The 24,692-nt window shown below is 46.4% G+C and overlaps 1 protein-coding gene across 1 annotated transcript in view; it reads left to right on the top strand.

The window, feature by feature from the left end:
* Positions 1–24,692, top strand: part of TLK2 (tousled like kinase 2) — a 72,717-nt gene that overhangs the window by 5,019 nt on the left and 43,006 nt on the right. Inside the window, exons 2-8 of the mRNA XM_060255481.1 lie at positions 3,084–3,169; positions 7,687–7,758; positions 8,957–9,026; positions 12,809–12,855; positions 15,160–15,255; positions 20,746–20,913; positions 23,557–23,652. Of these exons, the coding sequence (XP_060111464.1) occupies positions 3,089–3,169; positions 7,687–7,758; positions 8,957–9,026; positions 12,809–12,855; positions 15,160–15,255; positions 20,746–20,913; positions 23,557–23,652 (630 nt within the window). The 5' untranslated portion in view covers positions 3,084–3,088. The remainder of the gene's footprint in view (positions 1–3,083; positions 3,170–7,686; positions 7,759–8,956; positions 9,027–12,808; positions 12,856–15,159; positions 15,256–20,745; positions 20,914–23,556; positions 23,653–24,692) is intronic.

The raw sequence follows: 24,692 nt of genomic DNA, 5'->3' as shown, positions 1-24,692 counted from the left end.
TTTTGGTTGTATGATTCTGACTTGAGAAACTGGAGCGCCTAGTGCTCTGGAGGTAGATGAACAAGCAGAATGACACGAGCCTTTTTGAGTAGTGTGAAAGGTAAAAGCAAAAGTGGCGAAAAGATCCTAGAATCTTCTGGGTCCAATGTGTGGGAGGGGCCTGGCATTCAAGGTACCTTGCCCTAGGTAATGTTATTTGACGGATGCTGTAAGGAGATCCAGGTGGGCAGCCAAGTTGGTCTGAAGCAGTGGAACAAAGTAGGAGTCAAGTAGCTGCTTCTGTCCTTCCTGTAGAGATGCATGGATGGAGGGTGCTTTGCAAAGATAGGATCCTCATCACTTTAAGAACATAAGAGAAGGCATGTTGGATCAGGCCAACGGCCCACCCAGTCCAACACTCTGTGTCACACAGTGGCAAAAAAATTTATATATACACACACACTGTGGCTAATAGCCACTGATGGACCTCTGCTCCATATTTTTATCTAAACCCCTCTTGAAGGTGGCTATGCTTGTGGCCACCACCACCTCCTGTGGCAGTGAATTCCACATGTTAATCACCCTTTGGGTGAAGAAGTACTTCCTTTTATCCGTTTTAACCCGTCTGCTCAGCAATTTCATCGAATGCCCACGAGTTCTTGTATTGTAAGAAAGGGAGAAAAGTACTTCTTTCTCTACTTTCTCCATTCCATGCATTTTCTTGGAAGAAGCTATTGGGGGAACACTGACATTTTCAGGAGAGAAAGGTATATTTTGGTCAGACTGGTCTGTTGAGAATGAACATTTCTCCTTGGTGCATTCCCCAGGAGGTGGTGGGCTCTCCTTCCTTGGAGGTTTTTAAACAGAGGCTAGATGGCCATCTGACAGTTATCAAGATCCTGTGAATTTAGGGGAAGGTATTTGTGAGTTTCCTGCGTTGTGGAGAGAGCCAGTTTGGTGTAGTGGTTAAGTCTGTGGACTCTTATTGGGGAGAACCAGGTTTGATTCCCCACTCCTTCACTTGCAGCTGGTGGAATGGCCTTGGGTTAGCCATAGCTCTCGTAGGAGTTGTCCTTGAAAGGGCAGCTGTTGTGAGAGCCCTCTCAGCCCCACCCACTTCACAGGGTGTCTGTTGTGGGGGAGGAAGATGAAAGAGATGGTGGGCTGCTCTGAGGCTGAAATTTGGAGTGGAGGGCGGGATATAAATCCAATATCTTCTGTCTACCTACTCTTTGCAGCTTAGCAGTTTTTCATGGGATACAGTACCAGTAACTGCACTACTTTGGTCTGCCCTTCACTGTTACTTCCTCAGTTTCTCTGTTAACTGGTGGTCTCTCTGTTGGTGTGGTAATGTGTCCTGCAGTTCTTGAACACACCTTCTGCTTTGAACATACAAGGCTGTCGCATACAGAGTCAGCCCACTAGTCTGCCAAGGTCAGTCTGGTCTACTGCGACTGGCAGCAGCTCTCCAGGATCCCAGTTGCAGGTCTTTTATATCACCTCCCGCCTGCACCTTTTAACTGGAGATTCCAGGGATGACTCTGGGTCCTCCTTCATACAACGTGGATGTCCACCGTGACCCATTCCCTCTGTTGTCTGAGTAAAAGAGGCGAGAGTGAGCCACTAACAGAACAATTTGTTGAGATGGGCAGAGATGATTAAATTAGTTTGGACTGTGCTTTGCAAATAAGGAACAATTAATGCTTGTTTGGGGGACAGTCAGTAGAGCTCAACCGTCTAGTTGTCATGGGGGAAACAGGAATGCTGCTTTGATGGGGTCAGTTCTGACGGTAATTCTACCACTTAAGCTGACGCAGCTGTAGTGCTGGATACCTTTTTAAACGTAATGTGTCAGTGCTGTTAACACTACTTCAGGTTCATGTTTGTTTTCAATTTAGAGTTGTCTTGGCGAGATTTAAGAACATAAGAGAAGCCATGTTGGATCAGGCCAATGGCCCATCCAGTCCAACACTCTGTTCACTTAAGAACAGAAGAGAAGCCATGTTGGATCAGGCCAGTGGCCCCTCCAGTCCAACACTCTGTGTCACATAAGAACATAAGAGAAGCCATGTTGGATCAGGCCAATGGCCCATCCAGTCCAACACTCTGTGTCACATAAGAGAAGCCATGTTGGATCAGGCCAGTGGCCCATCCAATCCAACACTCTGTGTCACATAAGAACATAAGAGAAGCCATGTTGGATCAGGCCAATGGCCCATCCAGTCCAACACTCTGTTCACTTAAGAACAGAAGAGAAGCCATGTTGGATCAGGCCAGTGGCCCCTCCAGTCCAACACTCTGTGTCATATAAGAACATAAGAGAAGCCATGTTGGATCAGGCCAATGGCCCTTCCAGTCCAACACTCTGTGTCACATGAGAACATAAGAGAAGCCATGTTGGATCAGGCCAATGGCCCTTCCAGTACAACACTCTGTGTCACAGAAGAACATAAGAGAAGCCCTGTTGGATCAGGCCAATGGCCCATCCAGTCCAACACTCTGTCACACAGTGGCCAATAATTTATACACACACACACACACACACACATATATATACACACACTGTGGCTAATAGCCACTGATGGACCTCTGCTCCATATTTTTATCTAACCCCCTCTTGAAGGTGGCTATGCTTGTAGCCGCCACCACCTCCTGTGGCAGTGAATTCCACATGTTAATCACCCTTTGGGTGAAGAAGGACTTCCTTTTATCCGTTTTAACCTGTCTGCTCAAGCAATTTCATCGAATGCCCACGAGTTCTTGTATTGTGAGAAAGGGAGAAAAGTGCTTCTTTCTCTACCTTCTCCATCCCATGCATAATCTTGTAAACCTCTATCATGTCACCCCGCGGTCGACGTTCCTCCAAGCTAAAGAGCCCCAAGCGTTTCAACCTTTCTTCATAGGGAAAGTGTTCCAGCCCTTTAATCATTCTAGTTGCCCTTTTCTGGACTTTCTCCAATGCTATAATATCCTTTTTGAGGTGCGGCGACCAGAACTGCACACAGCACTCCAAATGAGACCGCACCATCGATTTATACAGGGGCATCATGATATTCAATTCCTGCTAGCATTGATGACTGTCTTTGTGGTGCCTCTTTTTTTAGCAGATATGATGGAAGAATTGCATAGCCTGGACCCACGACGGCAGGAACTGCTAGAGGCCAGGTTCACCGGAGCAGGTGTTGCAAAGGTGAGTATGGCTTCAGCTGTATTAAGAATTCCTTTAGAGGGAAAAACTTGGTGCACAGGGAAGGTGATTGGGCTTCAGTGTGTCAGCTTTCGGTATTCCTGAAAGAAAAAGTTTCAGTGGATGAGAAAATCAGCAGCCCAAAATGTCTTTTAACCTTTGTGTTCAGAAGCTAGAAGTCCTGTAAAAAGAACTGAACGACATCTAGTCTTGGTTCTTACGTGCAAATATGTGATAGTCGGGAGCTGACAGAAGTTGGTTGCCGGTTGTGCAGATTGCTCTGTTGATGTGTGGCAAGTTCTCTGACTCCTGGATGCTTCACAAAATCTGCTTTTGCTCTCTGCGGCCAAAAAGCTAAGCAGTCCTTGAACATATATATATGAACATATGAAGCTGCCTTATACTGAATCAGACCCTTAGTCCATCAAAGTCAGTCTTGTCTTCTCAGACTGGCAGCGGCTCTCCAGGGTCTCAAGCGGAGGTTTTTCACACCTATTTGCCTCGACCCTTTTTAGTTGGAGATGCCGGGGATTGAACCTGGGACCTTCTGCTTCCCAAGCAGATGCTCTACCACTGAGCCACCGTCCCTCCTTGTTTCTGTTTGATCTGGATATGATAGAAGACATCATTGTTCTGGTTCCGCTTGCTGGTTTGGAGTTTTCTGGGCCTGCTCTTTCTTTCACTTCTGTCTCTCTTGTTCTTTTTGTTCCTTCCAGTTTCTGCCTACGGTCCAGAGTTAGCTCTTGGCCCCCTTCTGTGTTTTTAAATGTCTTTTTAAAATATCCGGGGTGGGGGGCAGGTAAGGGTAACTTTTCATTCTTGTTTCTCATGAACGCAATGCCATTCAGTTGCACTCTTGCGTTCCCTGTTTTTGGCCTCTCTCCGATATCTCTTCCTTTGCTTCCTATCTGTGTTGTAATATGGTCATCTGAAACAAAGTATTCAAGATTATATCCCATAGGGGAAGGATGGTGGCTCAGTGGTAAAGCATCTGCTTGGGAAGCAGAAGGTTCCGGGTTCAATCCCCGGCATCTCCAAAAAAGGGTCCAGGCAAATAGGTGTGAAAAACCTCCGCTTGAGACCCTGGAGAAAGAGCCGCTGCCAGTCTGAGAAGATAATACTGACTTTGATGGACCATAGGTCTGATTCAGTATAAGGCAGCTTCATATCTTCATTCCCACCCCTTGTCTTACTGTTCTCTCAGTATTGGTGGTGTTGTGCAGGTTCTTAAATCCCTGATTCTGACCAGTATGCTGCACCGTTGAAGGTAAATGCGTGTATATTTTGACTGCTAAAAAGAGTGTTTGGGATCAATTGAGCTGTATAGACAAAAGCCAGTGTAAGACTGGAGGCTAGAATAAGGAAGGGAATTGGCCAAGATGAAGTGAGAAAACTGACAGGATACAGCCCAAGGGGTTATTGTTTCTTTGCTTGTTTGACATACAAATAAAATGTGCATTAAGTTCTTGTTATTACTTGGTATTAACTTCACACCAGTCAGTGGCGGTAGATGAATCAATTTCCATGCTGCTTTCCATACTGGCTTTGTTGTTCAGCTAAGTGCTAGACTTTTTAAAGCGATAATGGAATTATGAGAAGGTGGGCTAAGGTTGGATGGTAACTTTTGGTTGTGGCAGGGACAACCAGGATTATAGCCTGCAGCAGTTTTGCCCTCTTTAATACAAGAAACCGTGAAGACGTTTTGTGGGGGCAATACATATGGTCGATACAATAGGAAACCCTGAAGGTTGAAAAGTGAATCTGGCTTACTAGATTATTGGGCTGCCTTGTAGAGCCAAAGAAAATTTGTCAAGGCTCTTTTCAGTTCTCGTTGGTGTTTAGTACCCACCTGTGTGTGCATTTTTGGTTAGTCTTCCTGAGAAAGAATATTTTGGTCTTCAGGTGCAAATGAAATGTCATTCCTGTTGTAAACTGTCTGTTTCTCTTCCTCTTCCTTTTTTACAGCTATGTCCTGCGAGTTCATTATAGCAAGTTTATTATAGCTCTCTCTACAAACTGAAAGAAGGGTAGAGGCTTAAAGAACTTGGGAGGAACTAGAGCCCTGCACATTTGGGGACGGATCCAAGAGGCTTCTACTTCATAACGAAGTCTCCCCACCCCTCTCTCTCTTTTGAAAAATCATTGTAGATCTCCCTCCTTCCCATTAAGGTCTTTGACGTCAGGGTAGCCAGCGGTATGGTTGCTGAACACATGCAGCTGGACGTTGTTTTCCTTGTCCAGATGAAAGCATGCTGTACTGCTTAGCATGGTGCCTTTGAAACTTATAGGGATCCAAAAAGCAACTCTGTAATTAAAAAGGAGACAAGCTTTGTGAAAGCCCTCGCAGAAATCTACAGGTGTTGCCATATTACAGCCTACATGGTTCAACTCACAATATACATGTCTTCCATTTTAGCTTTTCTCTTTAAGAACCTAAGAGAAGCCATGTTGGGTCAGGCCAATGGCCCATCCAGTCCAACACTCTGTGTCACATAAGAACAGAAGAGAAGCCATGTTGGATCAGGCCAATGGCCCATCCAGTCCAGCACTCTGTGTCACATAAGACCATAAGAGAAGCCATGTTGGATCAGGCCAATGGCCCATCCAGTCCAACACTCTGAGTCACAGAAGAACATAAGAGAAGCCATGTTGGATCAGGCCAGTGGCCCATCCAGGCCAACACTTGGTGTCACAGAAGAACATAAGAGAAGCCCTGTTGGATCAGGCCAATGGCCCATCCAGTTCAAAACTCTGTGTCACATAAGAACATAAGAGAAGCCATGTTGGATCAGGCCAATGGCCCATCCAGTCCAACACTCTGTGTCACATAAAAACATAAGAGAAGTCATGTTGGATCAGGCCAATGTCCCCCTCCCAGTCCAACACTCTGTGTCACATAAAAACATAAGAGAAGTCATGTTGGATCAGGCCAGTGGCCCATCCAGTCCAACACTCTGAGTCACATAAGAACATAAGAGAAGCCCTGTTGGATCAGGCCAATGGCCCATCCAGTCCAACACTCTGAGTCTCATAAGAGAAGCCATGTTGGATCAGGCCAATGGCCCATCCAGTCCAACACTCTGTGTCACATAACATAAGAGAAGCCCTGTTGGATCAGGCCAATGGCCCATCCAGTCCAACACTCTGAGTCTCATAAGAGAAGCCATGTTGGATCAGGCCAATGGCCCATCTAGTCCAACACTCTGAGTCACATAAGAACATAAGAGAAGCCATGTTGGATCAGGCCAATGGCCCCTCCAGTCCAACACTCTGTGTCATACAGTAGCCAAAAAAAGAGGAGGTTCACAAGTGGGGCTAGAAGCCCTTCCACTTTGCCTCCCCCCCAAAGCACCAAGAATACAGAGCATCACTGCCCCAGACAGTTCCAATAATATGCTGTGACTAATAGCCGCTGATGGACCTCTGCTCCATATTTCTATCCAAGCCCCTCTTGAAGCTGGCTATGCTTGTAGCTGCCACCACATCCTGTAGCAGTGACTTCCACATGTTAATCACCCTTTGGGTGAAGAAGTACTTCCTTTTATCCGTTTTAACCGACTGCTCAGCAATTTCATCGAATGCTCACGAGTTCTTGTATTGTGAGAAAGGGAGAAAAGGACTTCTTTCTCTACTTTCTCCATCCCATGCATTATCTTGTAAACCTCTATCATGTCACCCCGCAGTCGACATTTCTCCAAGCTAAAGAGTCCCAAGTGTTTCAACCTTTCTTCATAGGGAAAGTGTTCCAGCCCTTTAATCATTCTAGCTGCCCTTTTCTGGACTTTCTCCAATGCTATAATATTCTTTTTTTTCCTTGCAACTTGACGCTTTTGTAAAAACAGAAATGGATATTCTTTACATGTTTGATATAGCTCTGTGCTTGCTGCATGAACATAATCAAGCAGAAAGTGGGTTAGAACTTTTGTCCTATTGCAGGCGAGACATCTCTTTCTGTGTTTTCAATATCATGATAAACACGCATTGCTTTACCACCTCTTGGTTGCATAGTGCAAAAAATACTTGTGCGCTAGGAAGAGATTGCCATTTTATCTGATACAGCACCAGGATATGATTTTCTTGGATCGTCACCGTTTCTTGCAAGCGATTACTTGCAGAGTTCTGCAACTGCTGAGGAGGCCTAGCTAAGTATAACGCAGGATGGTGTTCATTTTGAATTCACAGCCTGCTGAGAGTGCTGCATGTTTCCTGAAAGTACTTGTAAGTTTACCTGCTTCTTTGAAGTGGGAGCCGGAAGGGGAACTCAGCCCCTGTGTTAAGCAACTTGGAGGTCTTTCTTCCTGGCAGAGTTCACTGGCCTGTGTTTTGGTTCTGTTTAGTCCAGATTGGCATTGAAATTTTGGAAAGAATATCACAGTCCTTGGGGATGCAGTCGGTTTTCGCAAGGGTGTGAATGCTTTAATGTTGGAACGGCGATCATCCTTAAATACTTACAAATACGCTTTTGCTTTAAAAGAGATGCCTTGCGCGTTTGTGAGAATATTTTTCTTTTCTTGCACCAGGGTCCATTAAACAGTGAATCTTCCAATCAGAGTTTGTGCAGCGTGGGCTCTCTAAGCGATAAGGAATTGGAGGTAAGTGAGCTTGATGCTCCTTGAAACCCTGAATCCCCAGCTTGTCTTGGGAGCATGGGACCGATATTTTCTGGCCAAATATGCCTCTAGATAGATTCATACAATGGTTTTACAAGATGGCAGTCTCATGAAAAGCTGTTTACAGCCTACTAAGCCTTCTTCCTCCTGGACGGGTATAGCCTCAGATGCGTGAGGGCTGCCTGTATCTCTAAAACAGCCTTACAAGAGCAGATGTTTTAAGAAGACCGGGTTACACAAATCGGTTACATACCTCCGGTAGGAAGAGAGTTGTGTGGATCTGTTCTTTAGTTTCCCCGTTGTAGCAAACAAAAACACGGCAAGTTTAGGGAGGGACGGCGGCTCAGTGGTAGAGCATCTGCTTGGGAAGCAGAAAGTCCCAGGTTCAGTCCCCGGCACCTCCAAAAAAGGGTCCAGGCAAATAGGTGTGAAAAGCGTCAGCTTGAGACCCTGGAGAGCCGCTGCCAGTCTGAGAAGACAATACTGACTTTGATGGACCGAGGGTCTGACTCAGTATAAGGCAGCTTCATATGTTCATATGGCAACGTTTGTTTGTTTTTTTCCAAAAATCATAAATGATTTCGTTTTGAAGTGTATTACGGTCTTGGCTTTAAAAAAACTCTCATTATCTCAGGACTTTGTTTTGGGAGGAGGTGTAATAGCCCATGGCTTAAAAGTAAAGGTAGTCCCCTGTGCAAGCACCAGTTGTTTCCAACTCTGGAATGACTGTCGCATCGTGACATTTTCATGGCAGACTTTTTTTACGGGGTGGTTTGCCATTGCCTTCCCCGGTCATCAACACTTTCCCCCCAGCAAGCTGGGGGACTCATTTTACTGACCTTGAAAGGATAGAAGACTGAGTCAACCTGGAGCCAGCTATCTGAACCCAGCTTCTGCTGAGATCATACTCAGGTCGAGAGCAGAAAGCTCAGACTGCGGTACTGCAGCTTTACCGTTCTGCGCAACGGGGCTCATAGCCAGTGGCTTACCGCCCACCATACTTTAGACTCAAAAGCAGTGAGCTTAACCTGTCTGCGAAATAGCAAACATATGAGATGCGGGGAACAAGCATCCATTTCAAGTGTATGTTAATGTACTTAAATCCTGGGAGGTCTGTGGAAATTGCTTTCAGTGTCTTCTTGTTGTTGTTTTTTTGTTCCCCTGCCCCCTTTCCCTTAAGACTCCTGAAAAAAAACAGAATGACCAGCGCAACAGAAAGAGGAAAGCAGAGCCCTTTGAGACCAGTCAAGGTAACCTGTGCTCTAGGCCCTCTGATTAGCATTTGCAAACAGTCAGTAATGAGGCCAGTGGTTAGAGAATTCTCTCGTCCTCGGAGAGCATGTCCCTTCCTCCTGGCGGGGAGGGGGGGTTGGGCAGCTTGTTATGATCCTGGTCTTTGAGCCGCGCCCTTCCCTTCAGAGACAATTTGTTGTCCCCGTTAACATGAAAAACATTTTTAGCCCTGCAGTGGCTTAATCTAGCATTTGCTCTCGCTGTTGTTGGGGGGGGGGGGGGTTTGCATACGTGCGCTGTGCAGCAGTTCACCCATGGGATCCAGGGAACTGGGTAAAGAAAGCTCTGAGAGCCAGTTTGGTGTAGCGGTTAAGTGTGTGGACTCTTATCTGGGAGAACCGGGTTTGATTCCCCACTCCTCCACTTGCACCTGCTGGGATGGCCTTGGGTTAGCCATAGCTCTCGTAGGAGTTGTCCTTGAAAGGGCAGCTGCTGGGAGAGCCCTCTCCAGCCCCACCCACCTCAAAGGGTGTCTGTTGTGGGGGGGAAGAGGATAAAGGAGATTGTGAGCCGCTCTGAGACTCTTTGGAGTGGAGGGCGGGATATAAATCCAATATCTTCTTCATCTTCTATCTTCTAGATGTGGCTTCCCAGTGCTTCAAGCACAAAAAAGTAACACGCAGCAGTCACGCTTCTGTCGATTGCATGCCGTTTTCGTGTTGCTTTGGAGGCCGCTGTGCCTCCTGCATGAGAGATGCTGCCCGTTACTTGCAAATGCGCAAGAGCAGCAATGTATATCTAAATTACATTTAGCCAGTCTCTATTTCCTGCGGAAGGTGTCGTTTTGGAGGATGCGACTCTAAAGCTTAGAACGGTGTCTTAAGTGTATCTTTTCCCTTCTGATATTTTATTTCGTGCACCAACTTGTACCAATTGCAGCCAGTATCAGCCAGAAATTCCTCTCCCCCTGAAGGTCACGTGTCGCCTCAGTCGGTAGCTGTGGCTGCTAGTGGTGCCTTTCCCTCCTCTGGCATCATCATTGCACCTCTGCCGCCCCCCCACCACCACCATCACCACACAGCTTCAACGTCTTCCTTTCTCCCATCCCAAATCCCTTCTTGGTCGGCAGCTCCCCGGGATGAGGCCGGTGCGGGTTGTGCTTCTGCTGCCCCTTCTTCCTGTTTTCAGGCTCCCTCATTTTCTCCCCTGACATCTCTAAAAGAATCCGTGAAAACAATCCCATACCTGAAGTGGTCTCTTATGAATTACACCTGGGACCAGAATTGGGGTTGCCGACAGAGGAGTTCTTAGAGCTGGCAGAGTATCAAAGAGTCAGGAAGGTGTTCCGTTCGTTTTCATGTGCTTGTTTTTTGGGGAGGGGGGGAGGGGATTGTCTGTCTGCAGCTTTTACTGGGGTTATACAAAAATATTGTGCAAAAACACACACTCTCGACTAGTTTATACAAAATAAAGTAAATTGTATTATGTCATATAATGAACAGCCTACAAAAGTAGGCATACATTCATACCATAGAAATTAAAGCCAAACAGGAGTCTCAAATACAGTATTTCAGGGAGGACCCCACACAGTCTCTTAATTTTCCAAACAGAGTACTAAGACTCAGTAATAAAGTTCCATAGGAGTCACGCCGTTGCTTGTTGGCTTCCGAAGGAAAAATTCTTGCCTTCACGCAAACTCCGGCTTTGATTGCGTTCCGCTGCTCCTGCAGCTTCCTCGTAAGCCAACTGAAACTTCCAGCCAAGTTCTCTCTCAAACGCCCATCTCAGTATCTTAATTGGCGGCTGAGATGGGCATTTGAGAGAGAACTCGGCTGGAAGTTTCAGTTGGCTTATGAGGAAGCTGCAGGAGCAGCGGAACGCAATCAAAGCCAGAGTTTGCGTGAAGGCAAGAATTTTTCCTTCAGAAGCCAACAAGCGACGGAGGGACTCCTGTGGAACTTTATTATTGAGTCTTAGTACTCTGTTTGGAAAATTAAGAGACTGTGTGGGGTCCTCCCTGAAATATTGTATTTGAGACTCTTGTTTGGCTTTAATTTCTACTGTATGAATGTATGCCTACTTTTGTAGGCTGTTCATTATATGACATAATACAATTTACTTTATTTTGTATAAACTAGTCGAGAGTGTGTGTTTTTGCACAATATTTTTGTATTCTATATATTGTGCTGCCATTGTTCTTTTGCATTGTTATTTACTGGGGTTATAGCTTGGTCCCCCAGGGCCGGATCTAGTGAGGGCAAGAGGGGGTGTCTGTCCCTGGCACTATCGGGGGGGGGGCGCAAATTGGTCACCCCACCCATGCTTTTCTCCTCCCCAGGTCTGTGTGCACAGACCCAGGAAGGAGAAAGTGAGGGCGTCCCGGTGGTGTTTGTGCCATCCTTGGAGCTGAGTAGAATGCAAACGCTGCTCCCACCCCTTTCTCCTCCCCTGCTCTGTGTTCATAGTCCGGAGGAGGAGAAAGCAAGGGGATCCTGGTGGTGTTTGTACCATCCTCGGAGCCCAGGATGGCACATATGTTGCCCCCACCACTTTCTCCTCCCCCGGGAAAAGTAAGGGAGTCCTGGTGATGTTTGCACCGTCCTTGGGGCCAAGAACAGCGCAAACGCTGCCTCAGCCCATTTCTCTTCCCTCGGTCTGTGTGTACAGACCTGGGGAGGAGAAAGCGAGGGCATCCCGGCAGCGTCTGCACCATCCTCGAAGCCAAGGACGGCGCAAACACCACTCCCCCTTTCTCCTCCTTGGATCTGTGTGCACAGGCCCGGGGCGGAGAAAGTGAGGGCATTCCTGTGGTGTTTGCACCATCGTTGGCGCCGAGGACAGCACAAACTCTGCTCCCCCCTTTCTCCTTGGGTCTGTGTGCACGGACCCAGAGAGGAGAAAGCGTCCCGAAGGCATTTGTGCTGCCTCCCCCTTTTTTGTGGGGGGTCTGTGCACAGACCTGGGAAAGAAAAAAGGGGCAGGTGCCTGGTGGGGGGTGTGGAAGACTGGGGCTGTCGGTCTTTAGTTTTGCCCCCGCTCAAAAAATGGGTAGATCCAGCCTTGTGGTCCCCACTAACATTTTTTGCTGCTAACGAAGCAGCTGCCAGCCCTTCCACACTGATCCCAATAAGCCATCTGAGGCACAGGAAGGTAGTCTGTGGAAAAGGCAGCTGCTGTTTGTGAGAGATCGCATCCAGCGCGCACTAAGAAAAGGGAAGGTGCAGATTATTCCCATAAACCCCTCCTTCAGCAGCCTAGATGAGCAGGGGCCCTATGATCTGCAGCATGCTGAATCCCTGAGGCTGCAAATGTACCAGAGCAGGGGTGGCCAGGCTGTGGCTCGGGAGCCACGCGTGGCTCTTTCACACATTTTGTGCAGGTCTGAAAGCCCCCACCGCCCTGTTGGCTGGCTTTGAGAAAGCACTTCTCGCAGTAAATCGCTTCTCCAAGCTAAGCCAGCCAGTGGCTTGGAGAATGCATTTAAGGTTAAAGTTGCTTTCTTTCCCCCCTCTGTCCTCCCCCATCTATTTGCTTCCCTCCCTGGCTTCCTCCACGTCTTTCAGCTCTCAAGCATCTGACGTTATTCTATGTGGCTCTTACGTTAAGCGAGTTTGGCCACCCCTGCCCCAAAGACAGCGGATGCTGCCCGTACGTGAGGGTGCCATTCCTCTACATGACTTCCGCAAAACCAGGGCCGTTTGGCAAGAATAATTTGGATCCTGAATCCCGATAGTGTTTTTGAGATGGTTTTTAAAGACTGAACGCCACCAGATCGGTAACCTTCTTGCTTTCCTTGCAGGCAAAGTTGTCACTCCGAGGGGGCATAAAATTAGCGATTATTTTGAGGTAAGCCTGTTTTGTGTTTACTCCGCCTTCTGCTGTTCTTTCAGATTGCGTGGGAGTCTGTTTTGTTGGTTGCTGACTGAGGCAGAGGCTCTGGATTCTGCATAAGTACTTTGGAGCTGGAGCCCCTTCCGGTTTAACGACTCTTCAAATGCTCTGAACCCAAAAAATAGAAAATATCCAGGCTGCATTTCTGCGACAACTTTTAGGAATCCCCAGCTGTGTTCCTTATTTTGTAGTCTGTTCAGAAACAGGCCAATCTCTCATTGAAACAAAAGCTTGGACTCTTAACTTTTAAATATTGGTTACGAATATTTTATAGGGCTGAACCAGCTAGCTTGCTCAGCGACCTAAAAAGAGACCCTTATAATGCTGCTTGGCAAGATGGAATCATGTCGAAGCTCAAACACATGGGAATTGCAATTGACGTTCTATTTTTATCTGATGAATTTTATAATTTTAGATTTATCAAACAGAGAATCTTAGATCTAGAATCACTAAACTGTGACCTGTCCAATTTTATACCAGCTCTCCTGCCTCACTTGGACTTGATCAGACAGCCAGGATAATGGCCGAATATTTATCTGAACTAGATAATTCGCAACGTCGGAGAGCTTTTATGCTGGCCAGGATGAATGCATTTCCCTCCAATGTTCTCTATGGGAGATTTCTTCAAGTCCCCTTTAGTGAGAGACATTGTCTATGAAAGTCAAGCTCGCCGGATTCCATCCAGCTTATCTTATTGAACTGCCAACTGTATACTAATCTCTGGAAGGTTCTGTTAGATAGTCTTTCCTTACTGTCCTACATTCAAGAAAATATTAATTTATTTATTATATTAAATTTCTATCTCGCCCTCTCCGCAAGCGGACTCAGAGCGGCTAACGACGTTCATTTTCACAAGTTAAAAAGCAATTAAAACATATTTACAATTTTAAATTTTAAAAAACCATTTCATGGTGCTGTATCGCTGCAATACACAATACAAGCGAGTGCTTCAGATTGATTGCCGTTTGCTATTAAATGACAACATAATCGATATCACAAAAGCTGTTGCCAGATTCTTGGCTGAAATGGTTAAAAATTATTCTAAGCAGGTTTTATTGTCATCTTAATCTTAGTTTAGCCTTTTATGTTTTGAACAGACATATCTGATTGTTGTTTGGTTGACGGGTCTCTGTATATCTCTTTTCGTTATGCCAATAAAGGTGTGATTGGATTGGATTGGACTATTTGAAGCAGTCCCTCTCCCCATCTTTAGAACTGGCTTTAGGGACAGAAAATGCGGGCCCTGATTCTGGTGGTGGTCCCTTGTGTTAGGTGCATATTGGGCTGTAGTTCCAAAGTCCCCTTGAATTGGACTGAATCACATTTGTTTGGCATGAAATCACTGATTTTGGGGAGGGACGGTGGCTCAGTGGTAGAACATCTGCTTGGAAAGCAGAAGGTCCCAGGTTCAATCCCTGGCATCTCCAAAAAAGGGTCCAGGCAAATAGGTGTGAAAAACCTCAGCTTGAGACCCTGGAGAGCTGCTGCCAGTCTGAGAAGACAGTACTGACTTTGATGGACTGAGGGTCTGATTCAGTAGAAGGCAGCTTCATATGTTCATATGTCTAAAGGGAGGGATGGTGGCTCGGTGGTAGAGCATCTGGTTGGTAAGCAGAAGGTCCCAGGTTCAATCCCCGGCTTCTCCAACTAAAAAGGGTCCAGGTAAATAGGCGTGAAAAACCTCAGCTGGAGACCCTGGAGAGCTGCTGCCAGTCTGAGTAGACGATACTGACTTTGATGGACTGAGGGTCTGATTCAGTAGAAGGCAGCTTCATATGTTCATATGTCTAAGGGGAGGGATGGTGGCTCGGTGGTAGAGCATCTGCTTGGGAAGCAGAAGGTCCCGGGTTCAATCCCTGGCTTCTCCAACTTAAAAGGGTCCAGGCAAATAGGCATGAAAAACCTCAGCTGGAGACCCTGGAGAGCCGCTGTCACTCTGAGAAGACAGTACTGACTTCGATGGACTGAGGATCTGATACAGTAGAAGGCAGCTTCATATATTCATATGTCTAAGGGGAGGGATGGTGGCTCAGTGGTAGAGCATCTGCTTGGTAAGCAGAAGGTCCCAGGTTCAATCCACGGCTTCTCCAACTAAAAGGGGTCCAGGCAAATAGGTGTGAAAAACCTCAGCTGGAGACCCTGGAGAACCGCTGCCAGTCTGAGTAGACAAGACTGACTTGGATGGACCGAGGGTCTGATTCAGCATAAGGCAGCTATATATGTTCATATATGATCTCTTCTCTCCTTCACCCTTATTAGTTTGCTGGGGGAAGCGGTCCCGGAACGAGCCCTGGGAGAAGCGTGCCACCGGTTGCACGATCGTCACCACAGCATTCCTTATCGAATCCCTTACCTGTAAGTATTCCCTTGAAGTGGGAGAGCATGGACCCTCACGTTGGGAGCAATGCGGCATCTCAAAAGTGCCTCTGTGAACACTGCTTTCTGGCATTCGCTGTTTTTTTTTAGTAACGCTTGACACACTGGTACACTCACGCAGCCACAGAACCTTTATTGGCATAACGGCAATAGTATCAAATCAGGGAAGCAGGGGGAAAAAGTGGTTAATTAAACATTCTAAACAGCCTTCTCCTCTTATAAGCACAGAAAAGGAAGTTTGCCACCAGTTGGATCATTTCAGCCTTGAGGCTAGTAAGCTTACTATCTTGCTTTCTTCAGATTTTACCCTCCAGGGATTGCAATATAGGATCCAGATGAGATGCACATAAATCACAGTAGAATCTACAGGCTAAAAGTACATGGTCTGTTCCTTCAGTTTCCTTCTGCCCACAGGGACATAGCCTATTAAATAATGATTATTTTTTTAAACCTCCCATATAACACGGCAGAAGGAAGCACATTAAAACGGGCTAACATAAAACGCCCATCGAATGTCAGGGTCAATCAAACAAGAAAAATACTCCGTAAGTGAACCACTAAGAGGAATTCCCCCGTTGCATGGGAGAGCAGTGCCCAGAAGCGAGATTTCTTTTCTTTTCTTCTTTTTTTTTATAAACAAACAAATCTTTTATTAGCGCTTCCATATATCCATAAACAACAAACTGTACAAAAGTCATACATACCTACCCAACACCGACCCATCACCCAACACCACCCTTCCACCCAAGGAGCTTATAGGGCTTTATCCAAAAACACACCTTAATTGCTCATAATTCGATACTTTTTATCCATATATATAAATAGTTCCAAGTCTTCCTGCAATCCTGTAGATTGCCTCCTCTTAATCTTACGGTGAGAGTGTCCATCTCTGCAGCCTCTAACAATTTCTGTATGAATTCGTTTCTGTCTGGTAATTTCGAGACTTTCCAATATTTCGCATAGAGAGTTCTCGCAACCGTTATTACATGAAGCGAGATTTCTAAGGTCTTAAATCTCCATGTCAATGAATCTCTGTTTCATCATGAAAAAAGGGTCAGATCATCGACGCTAAGCCCCATTGATGTGATTTTCTCTTCAGTGTGGGTCAGCCAATCAGATAAGATTCATGCAGCATATGTGCGGTGAGACTATTAGGCCCACTTCTGGTACACTCAGAATCGCTACGGGGGGCCAGGAAGGTGGTGCAGGGTTCTCATGGGGGGGCAGGTCTTCACACTTGAATCCCTCCTCGTTTTCTGTTTGTTCCCTTCCCACGGTTCTTACGTTCTACATTTACTCCCCATAGTTCAGCACTAGGGTCTGTTTTCTCAAGGGCCCGCATGCGAGTCGCTGCCAATGTGCAGATCGGCTAGTGCCGAGGAGATCCGGCAGGAGAGAGACTCCTGTAGGCGTGCCAGCCAAGCAGAACCTTGTGGGAGTTACCGTGACTCAGCGTGTTCTTTATTAAAGGTCATGAGGCTGGATGGAAGTTGCTTCGGCACTGTTGCTCTTGGCCGCTCGCCAAGAGTTTTGCCAGCACACTCGCCTTATTTGTTGTGGAGTGGCTGGAGTCAGAAAGGACCTGCACTCGCCTCCGGGTGAGAAGTTAACCGTGACGTTGGTCTTAACCTTAGTCTCTCTGCCTTTCTCGGTCTTTGTCACGCAAAGATTCTGATCGCACGCACCAAATATTTATTTATTTCTTTATTTCATTATTTGTATCCCGCCCTTCCCACAAAGATGGCTCAGGGCGGCTCACAACAGATAATAAAACAAAATTTAAGTTAACATTTACATATATAAACAGTTAAAATAGTCAAAACATTTAAAAACCTTAAAACTTTAAAACATCAAGTCTTATAACAGTATAAGTAGCAAGAGTCTAGTAAGCTACATTTGTTTCCCATCCCAGTTAGGTGTAAGCTAGCCGGAAGAGGGTTGTCTTACAGGCCCTGCGGAACTGAATAAGATCCCGCAGGGCCCTCACCTCCTCCTCCGGCAGCTGGTTCCACCATGTAGGGGCCATAAAAGAAAAGGCCCTGTCTCTAGTTGATTTAAGGCGGACTTCTTTTGGCCCAGGGATAGCGAGATGGTTTTGAGTTCCCGACCTCAGTACTCTCTGGGGAACATGTGGGGAGAGACGGTCCTTCAGGTAGGCAGGTCCCAGGCCATATAGGGCTTTAAAATAATGCACTTTCAATCTACTTCCGGTGCACTTTCGCACTGGATTTTACTGTGTGAACTGGCAAAATCCAGTTGGAAAGTGCATTGAAAGTTGATTAACAGCTCAGCGTGTTCAGGTGATAGAATTGGGAGACAGGTTAATTGGGGACCACACTAGGTAGCTGGCCTACCTTTTACAGGACCACAGCAGACTGAGGCCTCAGGACCCCTTCCACATGCGGCCCTTTCAAACACATTGTGTGGCTCTCGAAAACCCCACCGCCCTATCAGCTGGCTTGGAGAAGGCATTTATTTGCCTCTTTAAAACACTTCTTCAGACTAAGCCAGCCGGCTGCTTAGAGAATGCATATCAAGTTAAAGTTGCTTTCTTTCAACCTCTCCCTCCCCATCTGTCTTCCTTCATTCCTTGCAGTTCTCAAACATCTGACGTTCACGCCTTGTGGCCCTCAAACATCTGGCATTTATTCTTTGTGGCTCTTACGTTAAGTGAGTTTTGCCACCCCTGCACTGGGAGGAGGGATGGAATTGAAGAGGCCAAGCATAGGACTCTCTCTTACTTTCATAGCTCTTGTAGGAGCTGTATTTAATAACCTTGGTGCCAAGGCAAAGATAGATGCATAATGATATAAACAGTGTTCATTGATTTATGTGGAACGTGTGTGTTTCCTTCTCCCACTGGTGCCAAAAAACAATTCCCTAACCTTTCCCTGTGCTGGTCTTTTGGGGACTGTTATTCCCAGCTTTTGTTTTTTTAAAAAGTCTCCTCCTAGCATGGTCACGTTGTAAAGTGCAAATGCATTTTATCTTTCTGTGCAAAGGAAGTATTACGAGCTTTAATAAAGACACGCGAGTAATATTTGTTCATGTCTTGTGGCTCTCAAACATCCGACGTTTTATTCTCTGCGGTGCTTACGTTAAGCAAGTTTGGCCACCCCTGCTCTGATATAATATATGGTTATATTATATCATGCTCTGAATATATGGTTAGGCTTACTCCCAATTCAGCATGTCCCTGAGAACACGTGCTGTTACACAGCTCGCCTGCCTCTTCTGTGCCTTTTGTTGTGACTGCGTTATGCTTTCTGAGGTCGAAGCAGTTGTACGTTTTTAAAAAAAAAAACCAGCAGCACTAGCACAGCCTCGTGGCCCCTGACTTGGCAGCTTCCTACCCCCCCCCCTTTCTGGCGACTCTGAAGTGAGGGATTGGCGTCTCTACTCACAAGTTACTGCCAACTTCTTCAAAGTAACACAGACACACCATCCCAAGACTGAAGCCTCCGGAGGTGGAAAGTCACATGGTGACTGTAGGGGCGGGGCTTCCTCCCTCTGGCCAGCTAACTGGGGGCAGGAAGGAGCCTGGGAAAGCAGGAGAACCCCCGCTGTGACACGGGGATTGGCAAGCCTACTTCCAGCTTACCCAGCTTACCCAACCGCGTCATCGTGAATGCACACGCCCTTTTTTTTTTTTCTGAATGTGGCGTAGTCTTCTAGAAAAGGAAGAAAACTTGACAAAGTCACGTACATGATCCCAAAAAGCAACAGTCGGTTCTGAAGCTCCTGGGTTTCTTGTGGTTTTCAGTCGCTAGACTTAATTCAAAGCTGGGTTTGGGAATCTTGAGCTCTGCGCTGGCTTCCCCATCCCGGGGTAGATGACAGAAGTGCCCAGAAGACCTTGGTATTCATCGGCAGAGGTCTTTCTCAGGCTACGCTCCCGCGCACACTTAGGAGGATGGCCTGTTGCTGGCCTTCGTGAAGCTTCCAAGTAGATCTACATAGGATCAGGCCATGCGCGTGGGTGAGCTTGTGCTTAGCGACCCGGGAGACTTGGGAGCAGCGTTCCCTCTAGGCTGATTTAGTGTGAGCTAGCTCACAATTTTTTTAGTCTCTGGCTCACGCATTTTTGTCTCCGCTCAGGAAAAAGGGTCCTAGAGCGAGCTAATTGATGCAGTGGCTCCCAACTTTCATGCCAGTAGCTCACGAAGTAGAATTTTTGCTCGCAAGACTCCGCAGCTCAGAGGGAACATTGCTTGGGAGTGGATCCACCTTCCTGGCTTGCTACGGGGGAAAAGAACAAAATAAGGCCATGCCTCAAACTTGAGTGTCTGCGACCGGTCTTCATAGGCACTGTAGACAGATGCACAGAAAATGCACAATACTAGAGCAGATACCTGCTTTCGGGTGTTCGTTTCCCAATCTGAACAACTGAATTTAAATGGGTCAGTCATGCTAGTGCATGGAATCTGGTATTGCTGAATTCAGCATTTTTGACTTTGTTTGGACTTTTTAAAGCAAGTTTCTTGCTGTTCTGGCTGTAAAGCAATTGAAAGTGTTTGGGCAATCCCTTTTTTAATCTTCGAAGCAGGGCTTTTTTTGGTAGAAAAAGCCCAGCAGGAACTCATTTGCATATTAAGCCACACACCCTGACCCCAAGCCGGCCGGAACTGCGTTCCTCTGTGTTCCTGCTCAGAAAAAGCCCTGCTTAGAAGCCATGGGTGGGTGCTGAGTGGGACTTTTGGTAGTTGGGGGCAGACTTCAGCATTCTGCTTAGTTTTATTTTTATTTATTTAATTTATTTAGTGAACTTGTATTCTGCCTTTTCCATAACGGGCTCAGGGCAGATCACAGCACAAATTGAACAATGAAACCTACAATTCAAATTTAAACCGATACAATAAAACCAAAACAGCAGAACGATAAAATAAGGTGCATTACTGGCGGAAAGGGCACGTTTCGCAAAGTACAGTTTTTGGCCCCAAGAAGAAGGGATGGTGTCAGTAATCAGATTCAGCACCTCAACAAGGCCATAAAGCACGATGTCACGACGAGGGAGGCCAACTGATGGAATAGTTGGTGGAATAGGATGCCTGCTGCCTCCCTTTTGGCCAGCAGAAATAGAATCTGTTATGCAAAAAAGGCCAATTATTTTTGGTTGACGTCCACCTTCGTTGGTGCAAAAACTTGGATCTGTGTGATGTGCGGGGGGGGGGGGGGAGAGAGATCAGAGTAACAGACGGGCATAGCCGTGAGTTTAAAATGTTGTCTAGGAAGCACTATCCACAAGATAACATCGTTTATTCCGTTTACCTTAAACTTGGAGCAGTTTCGGTTAGTTACGGGACAACTAAATTGTGGCAGATCCCCCCTCAGTTCCACAGTCCACCTGTCACGTTCTTGTGTTTATCAACAGCATGCCTTGCCGAAATTCGATTTATTCTCTACGCTGACATCTCTTTTTTTTCCCCCTCGTTCAAAAGCATCTTGTGGTTTTCTTTAACTGTATTCCAGCGGCGGGTGGAGCAGCCGCTTTACGGGGTCGAGAGCAGCGCGGCCAAGGAGTTTCAGGAGGAGCAGTCTGCCCTGCCAACGCTGGTGTCGGCGATGCTGGCGAAACAGCGGCTAGAGGGCGAGCAGCTGGCCCAGAGAGGTGTAAGCCTCTGTTTCCCGTTTACTGCGGTGAGCACGGCCTTAACGACCAAACTCGACAGGGGACGGAGCGGGTCTGGTTGCGGGTGTATGACGTGCGAGTGCCCCGAGCAGTGCTACCTTTGCGTGGACTCCCTGATCAGAATCTGTCTTCTCTCTCGAACGGTTCGAGGCCTGAGCAGCTTGCAGAGTGCGAAGCTGTAACAGAGCTTAGCGCGGAGACATTTTGAATCCGACAAGAGGGTAACTGCTGATCTCTGAGGCTCCAACTGCAACTGTCTATACGACAATTGTAAAAGCTGGAGAGTGTCTAAATATAAATTTGGAGGAAATACTGGGCATTCCGTGATTGAATTCAAGGCTTTACCTAGTGTGCTGCAGCCTGAAGAAGGCGAATGAAATGGATAGTTACCTAGGCAATCCGTTGCTGTTGCTGTAACATCAGCCTTCTATCGTAGTTTTGCCGATGTTGTTCAAATCTGGCATCTTGCATGTAGTGCTTTTCTGTCAATCATATTGATAATAATAATAAATTTATTTTTGTATCCCGCCCTCCCCCGCCATAGGCGGGATCAGGGCGGCTCACAGACATGGAATACCGTGATTTGAATAAAAACAATGTAAACAGCAATTTTAAATACAGTTCCATTACATAAGTTAATTAATATAAATAAAACAGGTGCTATAAGATACTATGGATCATAATCATACATAAGATGGCTAGATGGCTACAGGTCAGTTTAGTTTAGCCGGGTTCTGTCTTAAAAGCAAGCTGAAAGAGAAAGGTTTTGCAAGCCCTGCGGAATTAATTCATATTGATAATAAATTGTTTGTTTCACGATATAGAGCAGCAAGCCAAGAGTTGTATCAACAGTTGTTACTTTTACACAGTTTTTTTCCCCTTTTGTTACAATAGCAGGAGAAATGGCAGAAGGTTTGGTGCTGGAGGAGGTGATTGGCCTTACCGCCCTGATGCCCCCGCTTCATTGAACATATGAACATATGAAGCTGCCTTATACTGAATCAGACCCTTGGTCCATCAAAGTCAGTCTTGTCTTCTCAGACTGGCAGTGGCTCTCCAGGGTCTCAAGCGGCGGTTTTTACACCTATTTGCCTGGACCCTTTTTTGGAGATGCCAGGGATTGAACCTAGGACTTTCTGCTTCCCAAGCAGATGCTCTGCCACTGAGCCACCGTCCCTCCTCTGACTGGCAGCGGCTCTCCAGGGTCTCAAGCTGAGGTTTTTCACACCTATTTGCCTGGACCCTTTTTTGGAGATGCCGGGGATTGAACCTAGGACTTTCTGCTTCCCAAGCAGATGCTCTGCCACTGAGCCACCGTCCCTCCTCTGACTGGCAGCGGCTCTCCAGGGTCTCAAGCTGAGGTTTTTTACACCTATTTGCCTGGACCCTTTTTTGGAGATGCCAGGGATTGAACCTAGGACTTTCTGCTTCCCAAGCAGATGCTCTATCACTGAGCCACCGTCCCTCCCCATTGACCAGCTTCTTTTATCCTAGCCAAAGAGCCAGCCTTCCTTCCTTCCTTCCTTCCTTCCTTCCTTCCTTCCTTCCTTCCTTCCTTCCTTCCTTCCTTCCTTCCTTCCTTCCTTCCTTCCTTCCTTCCTTCCTTCCTTCCTTCCTTCCTTCCTTCCTTCCTTCCTTCCTTCCTTCCTTCCTTCCTTCCTTCCTTCCTTCCTTCCCACTAGCTCTGGGTGCTGGCTAAGCTTTCCTGCCTTGTAACCTCTTCTGTCATTCCTAGTGATGAAATGATTCCCTGTTCCAAATGCTTACGGTCTAAACTAAAAAAAACCAAGATTCTCTAGAATTGTGTTCCAGCCCTTGCAATTTCCAAAGCTGTATATCCCAAGGTCTCACTTTCCGCCCCCTAATGGGTGAAGTAGATGTCTCACTGTTAACAGGGTTTCAGCTTCAGAAAGTGGTGGTTGTATTGGTGTTTCTTTAGCTACTGTAGCTTGGTGTCAGTCACAGCCACGATGATGTCATGCAAGCGACATCAATAATGTGGAACTAAAATGCCTACGGCAGCTGCAGTCTTTGATCACGTTACAAGCTTCCAGCATAGCCATTGGTACAAATTGTCTATGTATTTTGTGCCCGTTGCTTGGACTAGGCGGCAAAATGATTTGCCTCTCTGATGATATGCGGTGTGTTTCTTGGGGCTTGTTGAGAACACCAGGGCTTCCAGGTTTAATTGGCTTGTTCCTCATGGTTTCAGCTCCCTACCCCCTTCTGTGGGGCTTCCTGTTAAAAAAAAAAAAAAAGGAAAAGAAACAAGAAGTGCATTCAGAAAGTGGTCAGATTATAATCGTTTTTAAATTCCAGAATAAAAATTCTAATTTCAGTTGAGTTAAAGGGTCTGAGTTTTTTTCATAGGAATAACAATCTAGATTATCTGAAGTATTTTCTTTTGGGGGGGGGGAACGGGGCAGCATTTACTGTCAGGATACAGCCTGTCCTTTCCACGTAAGAGTCCCAGACTTTTTACACCCAACGTCTTCAGACTGGCAATCAGGGAACTGGGTGTGAAACTCTCTGCCAGTTGAGGTGGAGAGCAGTCAAATGAAACAGTATAATCCGATGCGTGCGTTGGGCACGCTGTTTTGTCATCCTGTTAATCCACGGCCGTACTGACGTTTGCTTTCCTTTGCTTGCAGGCCCAGCAGGGCAGCCCTTCTTCGACAAGTTCGGGGAACACAGAGCATTCCTGCACCTCCCAAAAACAGATTTCCGTCCATCATAAACAGACGCAGGTATAAGGCTGACGAGCAGCGTCGTGATGTATGACAAGTTGAGCGCATTGTAGAGAGACGGAAGGCCAAGGGGCGGTGACGTCTTGGTGCGCTAGGAGGGGGTCCAGTCATGAGCAGTGTGCCCCGCTGGAGAGGACAGGCTTGCCTTGAAGCACCTGGGTGGCAGATTCCAGAAGAATGCCATCTTTCTTGCCTCCCCCCCCCCCATAAAGAAGGTTGCCACTCCATTCTTTACACACACACCCCTCCATCGCAGTGACAAAAGCAAGTGAAGAGCCTGACAGCAGGATCTCTGCTCAGTAGGTTCAGAGTTCCTTCTCTGAACTGACCAGAGATCCGCCACTTTAAGCTGCTTTTTAACCTTCAGAGTTGGCCCCTGGGATTTTTTTTTTCGAGGAATAAACAATTTTTATTAGTAACATATGGTAGCGAAACTATATCTACATCTTATAAAGACTTAAAAGAAAAAAATTCTTCTACCCCATATCTTACTTTTCCCCCACCCCTCCCCCGTTACTTGACCCCCGCCAGCGTTATTTACTTTAAAAAAAAAACAACCAAATATTAAAAGTACCTTTAGCTATTAAAAAACCAAAAAATATACTTTTGTTTTTAAAAAAAAAAAAAAAACCTTAATCATTATCAAAAATTGTCCAATGTCCTTTTTTTTATTTTCCACTCTTTCTACGTATCTTCTGAACTTCGTCCACTCCAACTTAAAAAGCTCCAAATCATAGTCTCTTAATTTTCTTGTTAATTTGTCCATTTCACTCCATGACATAACTTTTATAATCCAGTCCCATTTCTCTGGTATTTTTTCTTGCTTCCACAACTGCGCATACAATGTCCTAGCAGCAGCCCCTGGGATTTTCACATCCGCCTCTGGTCTCAGTGATCAGTGCTGAATAAACTGTCGTTGGTGTCTTGAGGAGGGGGGGGGGGGTCCCGTTTCCAGTGACAGTTTCTAGCCCTTGTTGGTGGGATTATATTTTTGGCAGTGGCCTCCCTAGGGGGTGTCGTTTCTAAGGGAGACGTGTCTT

This window comes from Heteronotia binoei, chromosome 15, assembly GCF_032191835.1.
Source record: "Heteronotia binoei isolate CCM8104 ecotype False Entrance Well chromosome 15, APGP_CSIRO_Hbin_v1, whole genome shotgun sequence".
Taxonomy (NCBI): Eukaryota; Metazoa; Chordata; class Lepidosauria; order Squamata; family Gekkonidae; genus Heteronotia; species Heteronotia binoei.
Note: the sequence above shows the minus strand (reverse complement) of the source record. Positions and strands in the feature narration are given on the sequence as shown.